Source organism: Ruditapes philippinarum, unplaced genomic scaffold (genome assembly GCF_026571515.1).
Source record: "Ruditapes philippinarum isolate M1 unplaced genomic scaffold, ASM2657151v2 ctg14008_1_1_1_1, whole genome shotgun sequence".
Taxonomy (NCBI): Eukaryota; Metazoa; Mollusca; class Bivalvia; order Venerida; family Veneridae; genus Ruditapes; species Ruditapes philippinarum.
In genome coordinates, this window is record NW_026863220.1 from 1 (window position 1) to 21,254 (window position 21,254).

Sequence of the window (21,254 nt, forward strand, 5' to 3'; positions counted from 1 at the left end):
TTTCGAGTTTTCGAAAGAAAAACTTCTGAGCTATTGCTACAGTCTTATCGTTCGTTCGTTTCCTTTGCGTCCAAAACTTTTAACACTGGACATTATTTTTTTCTTTTAATTAAAAATTGAATCGTCTTAGAACTTGGACACAACAACGTTTTGGACAAAATATTCAAGTAAACCAGACTGATATTAACTGAAGAATTACCTTGATCTTTAAGGTCAAATATATGAAATTTGCTTGATTTTTTCTGCAACAAATTATAATTGGTCATAACTTTGTTATTTATTAATGAATTGTCTTCATGCATGAATACAATAATCCTCTGGATGGACTAGTTGGTCTGATAATTGTTATTTGTGAGTTCTTTGCTATCATTTTAGGCTTAAACTTTGAAATTAATGAATGTTTTGTCTTCAAACTTGTGCACAATCCTTTTGACAAGAAATTAAAGACATTAAATGTCAATTTCGTGAATTTTGCTAAAATTGAATACAGTTTTAATTTGAACAATTATACCAAAACCCGTACGCCGAACAATTCAAATATGACCTTAACCTTAATTTGACATTGACCGCTAAGGTCAAATAATTGAAATTTGCTAAAAATAATGGGCAAAATAACACATGTGATAAAAATGACATGTTGGATTATTTTGATATGACCTTGACCTTTGAAATTTAATCGTAACAAAAGAAGAAAAAAATGAAAAAATAAAATTGATTTTTAGGAAAACTGTTTACTATAATATTTTGCATGTTATTGGCTTTAAAAAGCAGAAAACGTAGAGCGTACTCTCGCTTTGTGAAGGCATTTGTTATAATTTTAGGATTACCTCAAATCAGTCATCATGGAGAAATATCCACCGGTTGGAGAGCCGTTAGCTGAGGTAATATACAGTATGTTATGTAATACAGGACAGGACTCGACACTCAACATGCATGCTTTTAACTATAATATTATATAATATTTTATCATACTATTTGTAATATCATAATTATAATGTTACCCAATTTAATATGACACCATGCCTATGCTAGATATAAAAGAATCTATTGGGAACGAGCTTTGGCGTGAAAGTTATTATTAATATATTTCAATTTCATGGTTAATCTATTAGACAAACATGTTACCTCTTATATTTTAATACATTGGTCCCCTATAAAGTTTCATTTTGTTAAAATAAGATTAAATATCGCGTACGTGTAGGAATACTAAAAGAATTGTTGCACGTGGAGTGTGAGATAAGCCTATGTGAGATAAGATTTTTTTACAACTCCGTCACTTTTAGTAACATTTACGGATTGTTCTGGTTAGTGAGATAAAAAGATTCTTATCTGTAGTTATAATTGTTAATTTTTAGCCTGAAATTTATTACCTAAAATACTTTTTTTTCCAGACTTACGCACTTTCAAGTATCAAACGTTATGTCCAGGAAATCTTACCAGTTCTGGCTGAAGATTTCGACAGTTTGGAAGAGGCACCTTACAACCGACATAACGTTAAAAGAGGCAAAATCTGTATATGTCAACATCTTGAACTTGTGATGTAATTGTGTCGTCCATTTGTAATTTCAACCATATGCATATGATCACAGAGTAAAGTAAAAGTTCTGATTATAATATCAATGTATTTTGTTGTATATTTTATTTAGTAAAAAAAAATATTTAAGAGTTTCAATGATTTTGGTTACAATCATTAATTTTAAATTTCTTGTGCATATTTGACTATCTGTATCTTAGATTACGGTTTATTTTAATGAACAATGTCATCTATGCAGTTAGAAAATATTTATTCTTTGCCTTTATTTTAAAACGAAAATCGTATTTTTTTATGAATTTAAATTTCATAACTTTTGACATGTATAACCAGCGTAATTTAGGAAATTCCTCTCCGTAGTTATTTATATCACATTTTGGATTTTCCGTGCGAGCTTAAAATAGAATATATATATATATCTGCTATTTTTAGCTGCACGCGCGAGTCTATATTTTTAGTAACAGTCTCTCCGCTCTGAAGCGCGATGCCCCTGATAGAATAAATAAAAGGGCAATTTCAACTTCTTGGGCCTTTAAGTCGGTCATAATAGCCGATCATTCCGATTGGTATGAGGATGTTTGTTTATCATGTACAATATCGAACTCTATTCGCCGGTCTCCTTTCGGTAATTCCCGGTATCTCCCGGTCTATTTTGACCGGGATTACTAGAGAACGGCGAATAGTATCACACGTTAAATATCCGGTCTTTCAAGTGTTTGATAAGGCCTCAACAGACGGAAGGATTTAGTTGTACAGCACTAATTAGAGATAAGATGTACAATTTTCAAAGCTATACAACACTTGCATTCAGATTGTAATTCTACACTATAAGAATCATCGGAGGTTTCCTCTAAAAAGGATCCCTTTACATTGATCCTTTACATACTTTACTCCCAATACTGTTTTTCGCCATGAGTAATGATTGAAACACCTCCATTTAAAAAAAATTATATATATTTTTTTTAATGTGAAGCCTGACCGAGATTCAAACCTGGGACCCTCGGAATACCGTACTGTGGCTCTACTGACTAAGCTATCTGGCCGCCTACAAACGTAACCTCCCCTCCCCTAATTAGAGAACAATTCAATACTGTGACATAATCATTTTCAGAATAATTTGGGATTCGAACATAACACAACTTTGGGTCTTCCTTCACTTATCAATTCCGAGTTCCTCACCGCTACCTGGGCCTCATCGAACAGCAGTTTTATCAAAAGGTAGAATACCTCTGTGGTTGGATACGTTTTTATATATTTAAAGAACGCGTGTCTTTAATTTGAAATTATACAAATCGCGTGAAAATCGTGCCAAAGGTTGTTATAAAAATTTATTTTCCAAATGTCGAATGTTTTGATGGTGTATGGTCAAATATATGAAAATGTTGATTAAATACAATTAATACATCCAATATGTTGACTTGTATTATACAAGAAATTCTGGAACTCGGTTTTATACAGCTCCTCTTTGAGATCAGTTTAAAAATTTATTTATGGAAATTGAATATTAATCTTTACTAATTATTTGATGGCAATTGAATACTTGGTAATTACTTTTATGTTTTCAATCATGATTTCAATCAGTTAATATCCACTGCAAATATTATTGTACGGATTTTTTATTTAAAAAAAATAATGAAAAAAAATAAATAAATACTAACTCTTTCAAAAGGCATGTATGTATATACAACTCCTATGATAATAATGGACCATAATATTACAATAAAATGCAATTTAGAAAAAAAAAACTTAATAAATTCTTTAAATATTCTTGGACATTTTTTATTCCAATACACTATATAAGATCATTTGGAATTGCAAGACCATTTGTCTGTTAAAAATGAACATAAACATCACAAATGACTAACCTGTATAACAACTTCTGTGTTGCCAGTGTTCACAGCGCTCACACTGAAGTGCTTGCTGGTTTTTCCGCACATGTTTCCTACAATCAATGCAGGGGTACATTGTCACAATTAACGACACTAATCAATTAAAAAAGTCACAATCAACAACACAAATAATTAAAATTGTCACATACACCGTTCACATGCAGTCTATAATCCAACAATATGGAATTCTAAGAAATGATTGATATGCACAAAAAAAATAATCCAATGTTCATATAACGTACAACGCAAATGTGTTTTTAAGAATAAATCTTATATTTATTAGGGAAACTTTTATATTGACAATTTCCCAACAAACAATTATCATGTTTTTAATTGACACGATCCTTCTATAATGAGATCAATACGCACCGACATAAAGTTTTTAGCGCTTCTAATTTCTGTTAATCTGTCGTCAGTCTTTAATCCATTCAGGGAGGCGGGTAAAAATCAAAGAGTTGGACCTAATTTTAGTTTTAATTATCATTAAAACTCCGATTAATTAAACATTAATTGAATGTTTGTAAACTTACCTGTCTTTTGACATCAAAGCTATGCACGTGCGCTTAGATAAAGATCATTAAAATTTAACGTAAAAAAGACGTAATTATTTTATTAATATTTCGATATCAATCAAAATCAGTATTAATTTTACATATTTTACATAAAAAAATTATTTAAAGACATTTTAAAGACAGAGATCGAAAGTAGGGGACGAGTTGACCATATTAGGGACGAGTTGACCAAAAGTAGGGGACGAGTTGACCAAAAAGGTGTCGAGTTGACCAGGGAACAAGTTGACCAGGGGACGAGTTGACCGGATTGCAATCAACTGATAGTAGCCTTCACACATTAGGATTTGTCTGTACATCTTAGTTTTAATTGGTGTTGTACTTCAAAATCCTACCGTCTGTTGAGGCCTTTACAGATCCCAAAAAAAAGAATGGTTGTCACTTAGTTTGGTCACAATAATTTATAAACACAGATCAACTCTCATTGTTATTATTATACATAAACATACACTTCGGGAAAAAAACCAACAACAATAGCATGTTTCATTTTATTTATATGAGATAAAAACAATAAATATGTACAATAATTGAGTAAAAAGGTACATTTTTATGATATCTATATCACATTATCAACTTTGAAACATTATATTTAATTTGTTATTCGTGTTCAGTAAAGATGTTGAGAAATTGTCATAAGTTCCAAATTAGATTTTATGAATTATTCAATTGATTGATAATTTAAAAATGATACAGAAAAATACAAATGTACATGTACATGGTTTAAGAATACACAATATAATATATTGAAAGATTAACCATAATTTACTGAATTTTTCCAGTTAATTTTTTACTTATAATCGTAGGTCAATATGACAATTGAATTCTTAAAATTTATTTTACAATTTTAATAAAGAAAAAAGTAGTCAACGTAAAACTCATTATTAAAATAGATCATAAAACACACAAAAAAGAAAAAGAAAACAATATTCACAAAATATGTAAAAGATATTAAAATAGATATTACAATTATTGTATAATACAACAATTATGCTCAGCATGATCAACATGGTAATATAACCAGTGTCATATTTTTACTAAATGTGAACAAATACCTAAAGAGGGGGTCTTCGCTAATAGCGATAACATAATAAGGGACAATACACAAGTGTGGTGTTGATCAGGCGTTACACAAATGGATTATAAATGATTGTATATATCCGTTGCTATTTATAATCACGATATTACATGTGCATTTATGATCATTAAAAAATAACAATTATAATTTAATATTATATGTATTTTATTATTTCCAAAAGGTAAAAGATCTATTAATTTTGACTACTATTTTGTATGTTCCTAAGAAAATACCACATGAACTTGAAGTTCTATCAAATCACCAATATTAATGAAAATATCCAAAAATACCCCTATACAGTATAATTAATCCATATGTAGAGTATATTTTGAATATCATTGACCTGTATAATTTGAATATTATCGTTAATATTGATTAAATTTCAAGTTCCTGTGAAAAAAGTAATATTCTATTCTCTAGCATGTCTATAAAAGTTCATAATGAACAATGTCTTTCGTCCGCTCATTCATAATTGATATACAATTCTAGTAAAAACCAATTAACCATTGAAAAGTTTATAAGAATATATTGTCATCATATGTGTACTAGTTCATCTTAACTTTCTTCATTTCTTGCTTGGACGCCCTCTGGTGTTTTGCATAAATGCTTGTCTTGTAATGATAATGAAATAATGTTTTCTCCCTCGTTTATATAATTATATAGTGTATAAAGCCTTTTAAAGCATCAATAAAACATTTGTATTGATATTTTCACTTCTCATATGGTTTTCTTTTCATACAATACCGAAATAATAGCTCACATACACTTACACCACATACTTGATCCATATTAGTTACAGATCCTGTAACACAATTTTTTTATGATTTTAAATCATAAATATGATGCTCAAATTAAGATTAATCAATATTGTAGGTTCCAAAAAGCATTATTTATAAAAATATTACCGAATTTAAAGATATACTATGCTCAAATTTGATATCAGGAATTATTGGTAATTGCTACACAGTCTCTTTGTATATATATAAAATAAACATGTTTTGACTTCACACAAAGTAGATATGACATGTTTAAAACTCTACACACACTATAAGTGGACACAATATGAATAAATAGTGTCGCTAAAAAAATGGCAGTTTTTTAAGAAAATACTAACTACTTGTCCTGTAATAGGGAACGTGGCTTCCAGTACGTTGTTAATTCATAATCAAATTAGACATATTTAGTAAAGGATTGCATATGTTTTAACACATTTCTTTGACTAAAATATTTTACTCAAAGATGAGCATAGTATATCTTTAACATTTCCTGTAAATAAAGGGAGGTAATAAAATGTTTATTTTCTATAAAGTTTAAGTCAAATTTTACAATAAGAAATGAATGCATATATTTTAATGATTACATATATTATGCACACATATTTGCAGTACATATTTACATGCTATTCGATGTTTGAAAATAGTTTTATTTTCATAATTATGTATATAATATATATATTTGATTTCAATTAGTGTGATTTCCCACTTTGATCACAGCATACAGGATCTTTAAAAACGGCGCCAATCTGTAAGCAGCGTAATGACGTCATCGAAAGTAAACAACTCATTCATAAACGCGTTAGATTGACCTCATTTCAAACATACAAAAATGATAAATTGGGCACTGATGTATTAAAACACAATACAATCCATTCTAAGACGTAAGTTTTTATTGTTGAAATCTTGATAAAATAACTTTTTTTATTACTTCTTTTGTTTAATAATTTCTATAACTTAACAACAGTAGGTGCGAAATCGTAGAGCGTTATACGAAAATCGGCACCGGAAGTAATCTCCACTTGAAAATTAACATTTATGATCTTTCTTATTTTATCTTGTTAGAATCGAGACAAGATTGATCTTGTTGTCTATTGGCTATTTAACACTGGTTTTGTCGTTTTGATGCGAAAAAATTAACCACTCAGACCCACGGCCTTCGTGGCCAATTCCTACAAATCAAAACTTCAAACCGGTGTTAAATAGCCGATAAACACCGCTCAGACCGATATTATGTCTGACCGTTTTGTTTAAGCAGGGTCATGAAGTCCCAATTTTCTCTTAAACAGTAGATTATAAATAGAGTGACTAGCTGATCTTAAAATATTGCGGTGTCGTTATTCAAACTGAAAAATGACATTATATAAATAACCCATGTCTTATTTTTTTATTACCCCGAACAAATACTGTGATGATCTGAAATTGTCAACTAAATCTAACGGTAACAAAAAATAAACCAAGAGTAGATCTAGCAATAACTAAACTGTTCTTTCCTTGCATGTTTTAATTGAGAAGCTGATTTTCTTTTATGCTGATTTTCTTTTATTTAGAAAATAAAACACTTACACATTTATAAGGTTATGATCTGTGAAATCTGATCCTTCTGTACCAAGAATATTCTTCGCATGGGTTTTGACAAAGTGCATTTAGAGAAGAACGATGATATCCTACAGATAATTTTTTCTTGCATCCTTTAATCGTCTGCATATTCAAGTTTGACACAAAATTATTCATATTACAATAACTTCCGTTGAAAATGGATGTTTACTTTTTGACTTTTCAACAAAAAGATATTTCATACGCGAAAAGAACTCTAGGGTGCAAAGAACTAAATTTTAAGACAGTCATAATTACTTTGGTGATGCCCTAGGCCCTATCGTCGAAAATAAGAATGAATCGAGAGAAAAATGGCCGCCATTTTATTTCATTTTATTTAGAAAATAGACCACGTGACCAGATTTTATACTGTTAAAAAATACTGTTACCTATGTAACAGTACAAAATTCTTAGTCCCGTGGTACACTTGCATTAACAGTAAGATAAACTCCCAGAGGCCTATGGGAAATTAACATTACGAAGGGGTAGTAAAATATTATATCATATTTTTATATAAAAATTGAGTGAAATTTAATCAGTTAAAGACTGTAATAACATTTTGAGAGCGACTCACACTTACGAATTAAACCACCAGAAAAAATGAATTTACCTTGAACAAGCTGAAATTTTACCACAGAAGAAGTTCGTCTGTCAAAGTCATAGTGACCAATATGACGTCAAATGCATACAAAAGTCGGTGGTTATACTAGTATATATAGCAAAATACTGAGTGGGAAACAGATCGTGCAAAGCATGACAAGACTGCACAATATAATGAACAATAAAGGTCCGTCTTTATAAATACAGACATTGTACATATATCTGTGTTTGAAGACGGGCCTTTATTTTACTCATTTTTTTCTTTTTTTTAAACGCGCTGTAAGATATATAGCACTAGTAGGCTCCGTAACATAATGAAGATTTGATTTTAATTTCAAAAAATATTTATGTATGAAATAAATACGAATAAAGGTAAATTTTGAAAAAGGAACGTATAAAATACGAACGGAATGTTTTGGTAGAAAATATTTATCATTATTTGTTTGCGTGGTTTAGTGTCATCTGCTGCAGAGTAGCTTCAATATATAAGGATCACTTATCCGTTATCTGTCCGTCCGTCTGGTCTGACTGTAAAAGTTTACGAGAGGAAACATGTGTGGATATGGATACAGGAACAATTGGTAGCTGGGCCATTTATTAAGCTTTTTTTGTGGCTAAAAGAACGATACAGAGAACAATGGCGTAACCACATACGAGTTTGTACTGTTTCGTTAGAACTTTCGCCTGTTCGTTTTAGACTTCTTAAAACTATTGATTTTCATTGCAAATGATCAATACACGTCTACGTTGAATTAAAAATGCGTTTTTGTCCGTTGATGAATTTGTTTTTCTGACTATGTACTTATACTTGTTATATAAATACAGGATTGATTGATACCTCAAGCTGGTGCACATATTTTACGAGTTTGTCGAGTGAATGATTTTAGGAGGTATTGAATGAAAAGAGGCATTTTTGGCTCATAAATAATGTTTGTATTGTCTGTTACACAGTAGTTGAAGCATGTTACCATATAGCCCCGGCATATAGGGAACAAACACAGACACTTGGGGTGTGGAGCTTAAAACGCCTTTAAAATCCAAATAAATTGTATACTTTTCAATCCCAGCTCATGTACTGATCATACATATCAAAAAACTTAATATAAACCGTTTTAAAAGGATTTCATATTTCAACGTCTATAATAATACACAATATAAAAATGTTCGCCGGAAATACCGTCATAATTACCATGTATTTCATTCCATATCCAATATTTTCACATAATCTTTGGTCCATCGACACAGAATATATAATTGCCGTATACAAATGCGCCCGCTTTGAATTATGGGAACCAACATATAACCGAATGGCTCCGCATATAGCCGACTGGTTCTCATCTTCAAAGCGCCGCGCATTTGCATACGGCAAAACTGGGAGCCACATTTGATTTTGTCGAAAGATTTTGTAAATGGAGTAAAACGGCGATAATCTCGATGTTTATTTCGCCTGTTGTATTGTTTATGTTGACGTTGAAGTTTAAAATTGACCATCACCGTGAAGAATTATCAATAGCTCAGCTGGTTAGACCACTGACTGTCACTCCTGAGGTTACGGGTTCGATCCTGGGTAAAACCCTTGGGATTTTTCAGAGACACTTTCAGTGTTTCCCACCTAACTAGAGGTTTACTGGTATGAAACCCAGGTAATCATCGCATGTATCAGTGCTTTACACTGGGCATGTAAAAAAACAAGGGATCTATTCAATAAGAGCTAGTGACTGGTTCCCGGACTCCCTTGTATCTCATAGCTGTCTCTAGAGTCTGTTGAGGTAAGGACCATACCGGAAATAAGTGCTTGCACTTTCGTAGGTTATCCTTTACCACCAGGTCTAACGAAAATCAATCATACATTTTATTAGGATTTTAAAGGTTTTTTAAGCTCCACACTCAAAAGTGTCTGTGGGAACAAACTGTACTGTCCATCATCCTTAAATACTCTAGATGCTGTCAGGTTGCTTCGGCGTAGCGGTTATGCTCGGCAATATTTCAGGCGTGAATCTTTTCCCGAGGTCTACTCCAGACTCTCGATAGTCTGTCAGTAAAGTCTTCAAAACCTAAACTCATCAGTACTTAAAGAGAACATGTGTCAAGTCTTTTTCGCCTATTGCAAACGGGTCTTGAGGTAACGGCGAGTTAAAAGATTTTGATACAGGGACTAAATAATCGCATATTTCCTTCGTGCAATATTCTGTGCACCAACTGAGTACAAGCATTGACACAGAAGCATTATTAAGGTCATAGCGGAAATGCTTTGCTGTTGCAAACCAACCCTGACCGGCCTTGATGATCAAAAATCGATATTGAGATGTTGTCACCAATTTTGTCTGCCTCTGCCTCCTGACGGGTATACTTCAAGAACATTATCCAGGCTCTCGAGATAATGTAATTAATTAAATGATGTAGTGTACCGAGTTCAAAGTGTGTGCCCCCTCTCCTTACATCCAATCCCTACATCCATCCACATCTCTGCTTCCTTCAAATGCCGTCCGGTCATAGCGACCATATCAAAGAGGCCAATACAAAAAAATCTGATATTTAAAAGACCAATAAAATAATGAATTATAAATAAAATAAGATTGAATAATCTGTAATAACGGCTCTACATCTTATTAAAATATTCTGAATGTGTTTTTATAAAACAACTTCTTTGAACAAAACTAGAGATGTCCAGATTGATGTCGTACTTATTCGTGATGGCAGATCACTGCAGTGATGGCAGATAGCTGAAATTTACCGCTCGGTACAGGTAGGTTAAAAATTAGGTTGGTATTATTATATTACACAAATACGGCCATTCATGCATGTGTGCTTGATCTGTTGTGTCTGTCAGTTACATGGATACAATATCATATGTATCTGAAGTTTATAGCAGATCAAGCACATATGCATGAATATAGAAAAATGAACTTCTTCATGTTAATTGCTCTATTTATAGTGCAATCTTGAGTCATCACATTTTTTATTGTAACTGCGTGTCGCTAAAAAGCTTTTTCGATGCACTAATAACTTTTCTATCTTGAAAAATATTAGACATGATGTTTTAACGTCTCAATTCCGACTAAAATGACGCAAAGAATAGAGGAATTGATAAAAGATTGACCTTGATTTTCTGTCAGAATGTTAGCCACTTTCATGGTATTTCTGCCATCGACGGCAGCATTTAGAATAAATATCTGCCTACAACGGCAGCATTTTTTATTCGAACGGACCAGATTGAACGTCTGTAAAACTTTCAAGAAAAGACCCAAGGGGTAGATATTTGGCTTGCGTGACCCCAATTGATGAACGTCTATATTAATAACACGAAATCCTTACATATTTTTATAAAGTCTAAGTCAAATTTTTCAATAAAAAATGAATGCATATACTTTAATGATTACATATAATATGTACACATATTTGCAGTACACATTTTACATATTCTTCGATGTATGAAAATTGTTTTATAACTAAAGCATAATTACATACATATATATAATTTCACTAAAGTGTGGTATACAACCTCAATTACAATATAGAGGATCTTTAAGCATTCGGCTGTTGAATCGTATTAAAGGTACTAGTATACTACCCTTCTTATACATTCCCTATGCTTTAAAGAGAATTTAGATCTGCCCAAATTACTGTAAACTGCATTTAAACTGAATGCCGTGGGTTCAAATCCCAATTTGTTAACTTTCTTTTATTTCTTTTGATACCATTTTTGTGACTATCAGATATTTTTTCGGAAACAAAGAGCTATTCTTATATATCAGCCTGTGAACAGTACGGTAAAGTATGTGTAAATGTTGCTTATAGGTGTCCTTTTAGACATAAACTGACCTATATTGTCAATGTTGATGTAAAATAAGACATATTATTCCCAAAAAAAATAAACTTGTCAATAATATATACTGCCCGAGATGTGCTTATTTTACAAACTTAATGCATTATCTTCAAAACATAATTATATATGTTAATATATGCCTGGTATTATGACGTTGATATGTCTGACGCTATATTGTTAATGCCTACATTGCACTTGCTACTTTATAAAGAGCTCATATAAGCTCAATAAAGAATGGCTAACATTGATGTTCATACGACCTAGTACATTGTTTATTGACAACAACGGTCATATTAAAAAGCTGTAGAAAAGTATGATGAAAGAAATATACTGTTTTAAAGTACGATTAAAGAAATATACTATTTAAAAGTATGATTAAAGAAATATACTGTTTTAAAGTAGGATTAAAGAAATATACTGTTTTAAAGGAATATTAAAGAAATATACTGTTTTAAAGTAGGATTAAAGAAATATACTGTTTTAAAGTAGGATTAAAGAAATATACTGTTTTAAAGTAGAATATACTGTTTTAAAGTATGATATAAGAAATATCCGTTATAAAGTATGATAAAAGAAATATACTGTTTTTAAGTATGATAAAAAGAATATACTGTTTTAAAGTTTGATAAAAGAGATAATTATACTGCTTTAGGAAAACAATACAAACCTGATTGATATCAAATTATATATTCAAGTGTTTAAAATTAGTAAGGATACGATTTATATATGTGGCATACAACAAATATAAGTATTAAAAAACGAAGATAATGAACTGTTATTGGGCACAATAAAAATCAAAATGAAACCAACATAATAATAATATTGTAATTTGTACTTTCACGCTTAGCTCTTTAAATTATTTAAAGAGTCTCAGGTCAAAATATATCTATTTGTTTCCTTTAGAATGCGTCATTATTTATACATGTTCTTAAATATACTTTTCCATGCCAGTTTTTATTGCTTACAGGATAGAAGCGGTCGTCAAAGGTGAAACCGGAGCATGATCTATGAAAATGGTCATAATACACTGATATACATTGTTTTTGTGATGCTTTGTCCTTCCAGTTAACACATGACTGTTTACAAGTCCGTAGCGACATTTTTCCACCACGCCCAAATAGTATATAATGACCTTTTTGCCAGTGAAGATACCACACATGTCCAGTATCAAACGAACTGATGCAGGTTTTCTTTCCTGAAATAAAATACATTTTCTTTTCTTAATTTGACTGAATATATCTCATTGCCCGTTAAAATACTTTACCCTTAAAGTTTCAATTACGTTAAAGTTAAAACTTATTTAAACAGAATTGGTATTGTTGAATGTGTGGTAGATATTTAAAGACGTTAAAAGCATGAATAACAAATTGGCTTTCTTACAGAATGTCATAATATTTATAACATTATCAAGGTCAATGTTTAGGTTTACCTTCGCTTGACAAAGTCAGATCATTGTCTTTCTCCACCCATTGTTTCCGATTATTTCTAAAAACATAAAATTCTTCCATATTTTCAACATATATTGATATATATTCCAGGTCCCAACTAGATGTCACATCAAGCCACCTTCCTCCATCATGTCTGATCTGTACCTTATGTATCTATCAAAAATACGGAAAATATGTTAATAATGAGTTTTGTTGAAATTACAAAAGAAAACTCGTCTGTGAACATGTAAGATAAAAATCAATTGAATTGATCTGCCCCTCGAAATGATATAGATCACTGTGTTGAAACCAGTTTTTAACTATATGCTTATATCTTTATAATTAATAACCAATCAAATTAGTATCTATCATCAATTGTTAAATGACATTTTATAATTGAATCCTATAAAGCAGACATACGAAACAGAAAAGCACACAATTCAGATGTATGTTTTTTTCTGATTTAACGGCGATTTTAAAACATTTGTTTGGTCATATGTCTGCGGTTGGTCCAGGTTATCGGTTTTATTGATAAACAGCAACCCATTTTATCCGCAAGTAACCGAACACTTATTTAACATGATATCTGAATCAGCGGTAGGAGAACAAAAACCATTAGATGCAATGTTCAAAACGAATTGTATTTCACAATGATAATAAAAGAGCATCGTTTACCTTTAAAAGGATAACACATGCAAGTAGTTTTATAAAAAATACAAAAAATCTGCCAAATAGGTTCTGACATACAGATGAAATCGGTAGAATGTACGGAGTTCACAGAAGGACGGACGGCGAACAATTTCATTTTATTCAGGTAATATAAGAAGGGTAAACAATTAGTTGCGTATAACTCATTATTCAAATTAACAACACCTCAAGGGAAAATAAATCATACTGTTACTATAAGTTTACAAATGTTTTATTTAATATTACGAACGGGACGTATATCTTTGGTATATGTTCTTATTTCGTCGACATCACCAGATTCAAATTTTCCCTCAAAGTCTATTCTTTTTGTACTTCCTCCAGATCCGAACAAAGTGATGTATACATTAGCATCTGTACCAGCACCCGGACGTGTTCCTGTTTTCGCACTGATAAAATATGTTATACCTGAGAAAAAAGGAATTACGTGATTATCACAAACCAAAATTTTATTATTTACTACAAGTAAAGTTTTATACTTTTGGAAGATATAAATAAACTATAAATAAACATTTCCACAGCAAAAGTTTTAGGATAAAAGAATAAATCTTGTGTATTTATGATGAGTATCAAATGGAGACACAATTTTGTAGATTGAAATTAAACTATTTAAAAATTTAAAGATTGATAAAAAACAACAACTATTAAGACCTAAGTAATAAAGGAAAAAGTTGCAAATATTAGTGTTTCAGTATATTTTCCATGAAAATCAATGTAACATAATATATTGCTAACTACCAACTAAATGAAGTGATCAAAAAGCAATATATCCAAAAAGTCACATTGAATAACAGCATGTCTTTTGTTCTCTTGGAAAATAAACTGCATTATATTACGTATTTTACTCAGGAATGTAGGTAGAGGATTTGTTAATCTCATTTTATACAACGTTTGAGATTTTGGATCATATGCTGGGCTGGAACTTTCTAGACGAGTTTAAAATCTAAAAGTTCAATATATGTAATGTTTGAAGCATTGCTCAGAAACCTAGCTGTTTCACAATTGTTTTTGTGACTTTGTTTCCTGGATAGGAAATCAATCACCGTCCTTTCATTAAAAAAAAATTGGCCGGAGCATAATTTTAAAAGAATTAAAGATAGCAACCCTTCCTTTTTTGTGTAGTTGTGTGTGTTGTTTTTCTTTAATTTAAGGTATTTGTGGTATTAGTGTTCTATTTATTAAAGTGAGCCTCAAAAGGTTGATACATCCCTCTGAGGAATAGTGCAATTCGAGGAAATTATAACCTCTGTTTTAATAATAAATTGTACTATTATTGTCCATGTTTAAACTTGTACCACAGCGTTACTTAAAGTGACATCCGTGGGTGCATATAGATTGAGCAGGAGAAAGTCAAAATAAGTTAACAATTTCTCATAATAACTTTAAATTTATTATCCATAGGAATAAATCAATAACTTTCAATTTATAAAAAGAGTGGCGTAGTATTTTTCTATTTTTAGGTATATTTATCATTTACCCTAAACATTTTCAAATATCATGTGTTGGTCAATAACCATTATAACGACCAGTGTATTGAAATACATAGTCAATTAAAGTTAAGTTGACAATGAAGATGAGCATAATGCCACTTTAAAAAAGTATTTGAGATACAAACCTAAAATTCGTTATTATGAAAGGATCGCAGAAGAAAAATTATTTTTCACTAAGTTCATAGCCTCATAGGTATCCGACAGAAGTTTGCAACTGTTTTTAAACAAACAACTTCACCACCACGTAAAAGACAACTCATGTGCTTTAGAAGACATCATAGTTTGCGGGCATTGTATGAAAGAATTGCGAGCTATGAATGATATATTTAGCCCCTTTGAAAAAAAAGTCATATGACAAAAAAATGATGTGCTAAGTCTGAAAATAGTTAAGGCATATCTTATAAGCGATAAAAAGAATGAAACACCTTCTATCGTCAACGAGTGTATCGAGTAACTGTTATAAACTGTTATAGAGAGTTACCCCTTGATATTCTGTTAGCATGAGGTATGAGTAAGAACCATACAACTTCAACTAAACCAAAACAGTTTTGTATCTAACAGAGAACAAGAGGGCCATGATGGCCCTGAGGTCGCTCACCTGTATAAAGGCATCAGGAGCGGGGCCAGTTTAAACCCCAGGGCTTTTATTTGAACAAACTTGGAAGACACCCATTTGAAGACGTTTCACAATGTTAAGTTTTTACTACACACATATAATGAAAAACAATGATCTACCCCCCCACCCCATCAGGGCAAATTTTAATCCAGGGGCTTTTATTTGAACAAACTTGGTAGACACCAATAAGAAGATGTTTCATGATAAACATCTAAGCTCTAGCTCATTGGCTTTTTTAAAAGAAGATTTTTTTTGAGTTTTTACTATACACATATAGTTAAAAACAATGACACCCCTGGAGCGGGGCCAGTTTTGACCCCAGGGCTTTTATTTGAACAAACTTTGTAGATACTAACTAGAAGATGTTTCATGCTTAATATCTAAACTCTAGCTATTTGGGGTTTTCAAAGAAGATTTTTAAGTTTTTGCTATACACATATAAGGAAAATCAATGACACCAAGGGCTGGGCCAGTTTTGACCCCAAGGCTTTTATTTGAACAAACTTTGTAGACACTCACAAGAAGATGTTTCATGCTTAATATCTTAACTCCAGCTATTTGGTTTTTTTCAAAAAAGATTTTTTAAGTTTTTGCTATACATTATAAGGAAAATCAATGACCCCGGGGCGGGGCCAATTTTGACCCCAGGGCTTTTATTTGAACAAACTTGGTAGACATCCATCAGAACATGTTTCATGCTAACTATCTTAGCTCTAGCTCTTTGAGTTCTTTAGAAGAAGATTTTTTAAGTTTTTCCTTTATGCATATAGGGAAAATCAAAGACCCCCTGGGGCGGGGCCAATTTTGACCCCAGGGCTTTTATTTGAACAAACTTTATAAACACTCACTAGAAGATGTTTCATGCTTAATATCTAAACTCCAGCTCTTTGGGTTTTTTCAATTTCAATTCAAAGAAGATATTTTAAGTTTTTGCTATACACATATAAGGAAAATCAAAGACACCCTGGGGCGGGGCCAATTTTGACCCCAGGGCTTTTATTTGAACAAACTTAGTAGACACCCATTAGAACATGTTTCATGCTAAATATCTTAGCTCTAGCTCTTTGAGTTCTTTAAAAGAAGATTTTTTAAGTTTTTACTATATGCATATAGGGAAAATCAATGACCCCCTGGGGCGGGGCCAATTTTGACCCTAGGGCTTTTATTTGAACCAACTTGGGGTAGACACCCATTAGAACATGTTTTATGCTAAATATCTTAGCTCTGGCTCTTTGAGTTCTTTAAAAGAAGATTTTTTAAGTTTTTACTTTATGCATATAGGGAAATCAAAGATCCCCTGAGACGGGGCCAATTTTGACCCAGGGCTTTATTTGAACAAACTTTGTAGACACTCACTAGAAGATGGTTTCATGCTTAATATCTAAACTCTAGCTATTTTGGTTTTTTCAAAGAAGATTTTTAAGTTTTTGCTATACACATATAAGGAAAATCAATGACCCCCGGGGCGGGGCCTATTTTGACCCCAGGTCTTTTATTTGAACAACTTTTGTAGACACTCACTAGAAGATGTTTCATGCTTAATATCTAAACTCCAGCTCTTTGGGTTTTTTCAATTTCAATTCAAAGAAGATATTTTAAGTTTTTGCTATACACATATAAGGAAAATCAAAGACACCCTGGGGCGGGGCCAATTTTGACCCCAGGGCTTTTATTTGAACAAACTTAGTAGACACCCATTAGAACATGTTTCATGCTAAATATCTTAGCTCTAGCTCTTTGAGTTCTTTAAAAGAAGATTTTTTAAGTTTTTACTATATGCATATAGGGAAAATCAATGACCCCCTGGGGCGGGGCCAATTTTGACCCTAGGGCTTTTATTTGAACCAACTTGGTAGACACCCATTAGAACATGTTTTATGCTAAATATCTTAGCTCTGGCTCTTTGAGTTCTTTAAAAGAAGATTTTTTAAGTTTTTACTTTATGCATATAGGGAAAATCAAAGATCCCCTGAGACGGGGCCAATTTTGACCCCAGGGCTTTTATTTGAACAAACTTTGTAGACACTCACTAGAAGATGTTTCATGCTTAATATCTAAACTCTAGCTATTTTGGTTTTTTCAAAGAAGATTTTTAAGTTTTTGCTATACACATATAAGGAAAATCAATGACCCCCGGGGCGGGGCCTATTTTGACCCCAGGTCTTTTATTTGAACAAACTTTGTAGACACTCACTAGAAGATGTTTCATGCTTAATATCTAAACACCAGCTATTTGGTTTTTTTTCATAGAAGATTTTTTAAGTTTTTGCTATACACATATAAGGAAAGTCAATGACCCCCGGGGCGGGGCCAATTTTGACCCCAGGGCTTTTATTTGAACAAACTTGGTAGACACCTATTAGAACATGTTTCATGCTAAACATCTTAGCTCTAGCTCTTGGGGTTTTTTAAAAGAAGATTTTTTAAGTTTTTTCTATTGGTTGCCTTTTTAATGGAATTTAAATTTTTTAACAATTTGAAAGGGGTCCACCTAAGGATAATTTCTGTAAAGTTTGGTTGCAATTGGCCATGTGGTTTAGGAGGAGATGTTGTTTGAAAAGTTTGACGCCATTTTTGAAGGACGCACGACGCACAGACGCACGACGGACGCAGAGTGATGACAAAAGCTCACCCTTGAGCACTTTGTGCTCAGGTGAGCTAAAAACGGAATCTTTCAAGTACCCCCAAAATGGTAAGATTGAAAATTGTTGCAGACTATGTTAAGTTTAGCTTGTTTATTTTCTGAAGTGGCAAGTGCAATCTGATGTCAACGCCCGCCAGCACTGACCTTTATGAGCTTTTACCATCCATTTTATGTTTTTAAAATTCATCACTGATATTTATATTGGACTATGTACAGTCCCATTTTAATCTAAATATATACTTAGTTTTTTTGAGTTTGTCTTTTTCAAGGAAACGTTAACGATAAATGTGTTGACTATTAGAATTATACAAATGAAACCTTCTAAGACTGTTGAAAGCGTCATTTGGAAAATAATATGACAATCGCACAATAAATATATTGTTCTGACCTGTCGGATGTTAACGACCGTTCAACCATAATTATTATTTATATTTTATATTTCCTCCATATAGTTTCATTCAAGTAATTTAATATTAAACAGGCCTTCATCGGGATATGTTTGAACTCGAACGCAGCTTGCGCAATAATATTAGATTCGTCTGACGGTCAGTCTAATATTTTTCAAGCTATGTATGTATTCGTTGTAAGCAAGACATTAGAATGTAAACGACTTTTGTGGTTGCCGTTCCATATACAACACATTTCTTGTTGTTTGAAAATTGAACCGGATGTTGGGAAGTAATTAAATAATTTCTTCAACATCACTATTGATATGATCAATATTTGCATATGAATATAGTCAAAACATATTTTTAGAGCTCTATTATCACATATTTTAGTTAACAATGAAAATAATAATTGCCTTTGTAATCTCAAAAGTCATAACAATTTTAATGTTTAATTTTATTTTTTAACGATTTTTCATTTTTTATATAATTTTTACAATATAAAAGACGTATGTGCATATTTTAACAAATACCTTTTACACACGTTATAACATCGGACCATGTTCCATTATTCTGGCATGTCATTCCCTTATCGGATGATAAAAAATGTCCAGGACTACACGTGAAATCGCTAACTGTTTCGCCAATATCATAATAGGTTTTTGGAGTGTTTAACTTTGCCATATTTTCAATTTCAGGAAGTCTACAGGAACCTATCATCATATGATAAATAAACATTTCAAAATAGACAAAAAAAGCACCAAAAACAACAACAACAAAAAAACAACAAACGAACAGCATTTTATAAACATAATACTTCCGAATTACTTGTTTTCTATTTATTCATATTCTTTTTTTATGAAATGTATCACACTTTTCAGTAATCAGGTCAATCAGACAAAGGAATAAACATCTCATCGATCAAATCTGAAATTTAAAGATTCTATCATTGGTTAATAACGGAAGAATAACAGTTTCAAATTAGATAAAATAAAATGATGTAATAACACAAAAGAACAGGTGTAACGACAGAAATAACGCTAATTATGCTGAACCGAATGGCATAACACAGTATAAACAAACGGCGTATCACAACACAAACATGCTTTATAACGCGAATAAAGACGTCATAAAGCAAACCAAGAGACGTTATCACGCACACCAAGAAGCGTTATAACGTGAACCAAAAAGCTTTTTCTTGCATGTCAGACTAGAATGAAATCCGGAAATTTCATCTGGCATGGGGGGGGATGCCAGAGGAGTCGCGTGCTATACAATGGCTTGCTCAGATTGAATTAATTTTACCCTTATGAATGAAGTTGTAATTTCATACGCTGTTGTAACAAAATAGTTACGGCTGTAATGACATAAATATCAATGGAAAACTGTTTTATATATGTAATAATATGCAAGCATGTTTGATGGTAGACATGACAAAATGAAGTTATTTACGGCATGAAAATGATATAAATAGACATTGTAGGTCAAAAAATAGTAATTTTGTGGGAAAATGCTTTAGTAGCATCAGTAGAAAATTCAATATGGCTTCCAAATCCAAGATGGCCGCCATTAAATAATGATTTTTGGACAATTTTCTATGATATGGATGATTTATATGACCAACATTTTTCAAACATATAACACACAAATAAACAGGCCATCCTGCACAAAAACTGCACACACAGGTGTACATTCACAGAGAAAAATCTTTATTCATATTATTTAGCTTTGTCGAAGAATAGGGAGCAATATTGTACACAAAAGTCGTCAGTTTTCCAGTTTGGCTAAGGTTTTGCATGCAAAATGGTTTTGTAAAAATTACACCTAATACACATATTTATGAGGATAATAGAAGGTCACTAAAACCATATAACCATTTATAGACCAATATCTCTATAATGGATTTTGACAGAATTATGGCCCTTTTAAATATGGAGAATTCTTCATTATCTAGGTTCTTGTTTAGCTATCAAGCATTGAGAACAGTCGAACACTCTATGTTGTCCTACTGATAGCTCTTATTTATGTGCATGGTTTCGACACCATGCTAACCGCTAATTTTAACGATGGCCTCCAGTTACCTTACTATCAAAACACAAGAATGACTCTAATACATGTGTTTGTGCA

General features: G+C 31.8%; 1 protein-coding gene and 1 long non-coding RNA gene across 2 annotated transcripts; one reads left to right on the forward strand and one right to left on the reverse strand.

Annotated features, from left to right (window-relative positions):
- The first annotated feature begins 36 nt into the window (after window positions 1–36).
- LOC132721512 (uncharacterized) lies at window positions 37–1,616 on the forward strand. The gene is made up of 2 exons (XR_009624472.1): window positions 37–881; window positions 1,392–1,616. It is a non-coding gene; the product is annotated as an uncharacterized LOC132721512 (long non-coding RNA).
- A 7,243-nt stretch (window positions 1,617–8,859) lies between these two features.
- Window positions 8,860–20,014, reverse strand: LOC132721511 (lipoxygenase homology domain-containing protein 1-like). Its single transcript, XM_060705830.1, has 4 exons — window positions 19,661–20,014; window positions 14,224–14,399; window positions 13,289–13,460; window positions 8,860–13,054 (listed from the first exon to the last, which is right to left on the reverse strand). Exons 1-4 carry the CDS (start codon window positions 19,926–19,928, stop codon window positions 12,759–12,761), a joined length of 912 nt encoding a protein of 303 aa, XP_060561813.1. The 5' UTR covers window positions 19,929–20,014; the 3' UTR covers window positions 8,860–12,758.
- Between the last annotated feature and the right edge of the window lie 1,240 nt (window positions 20,015–21,254).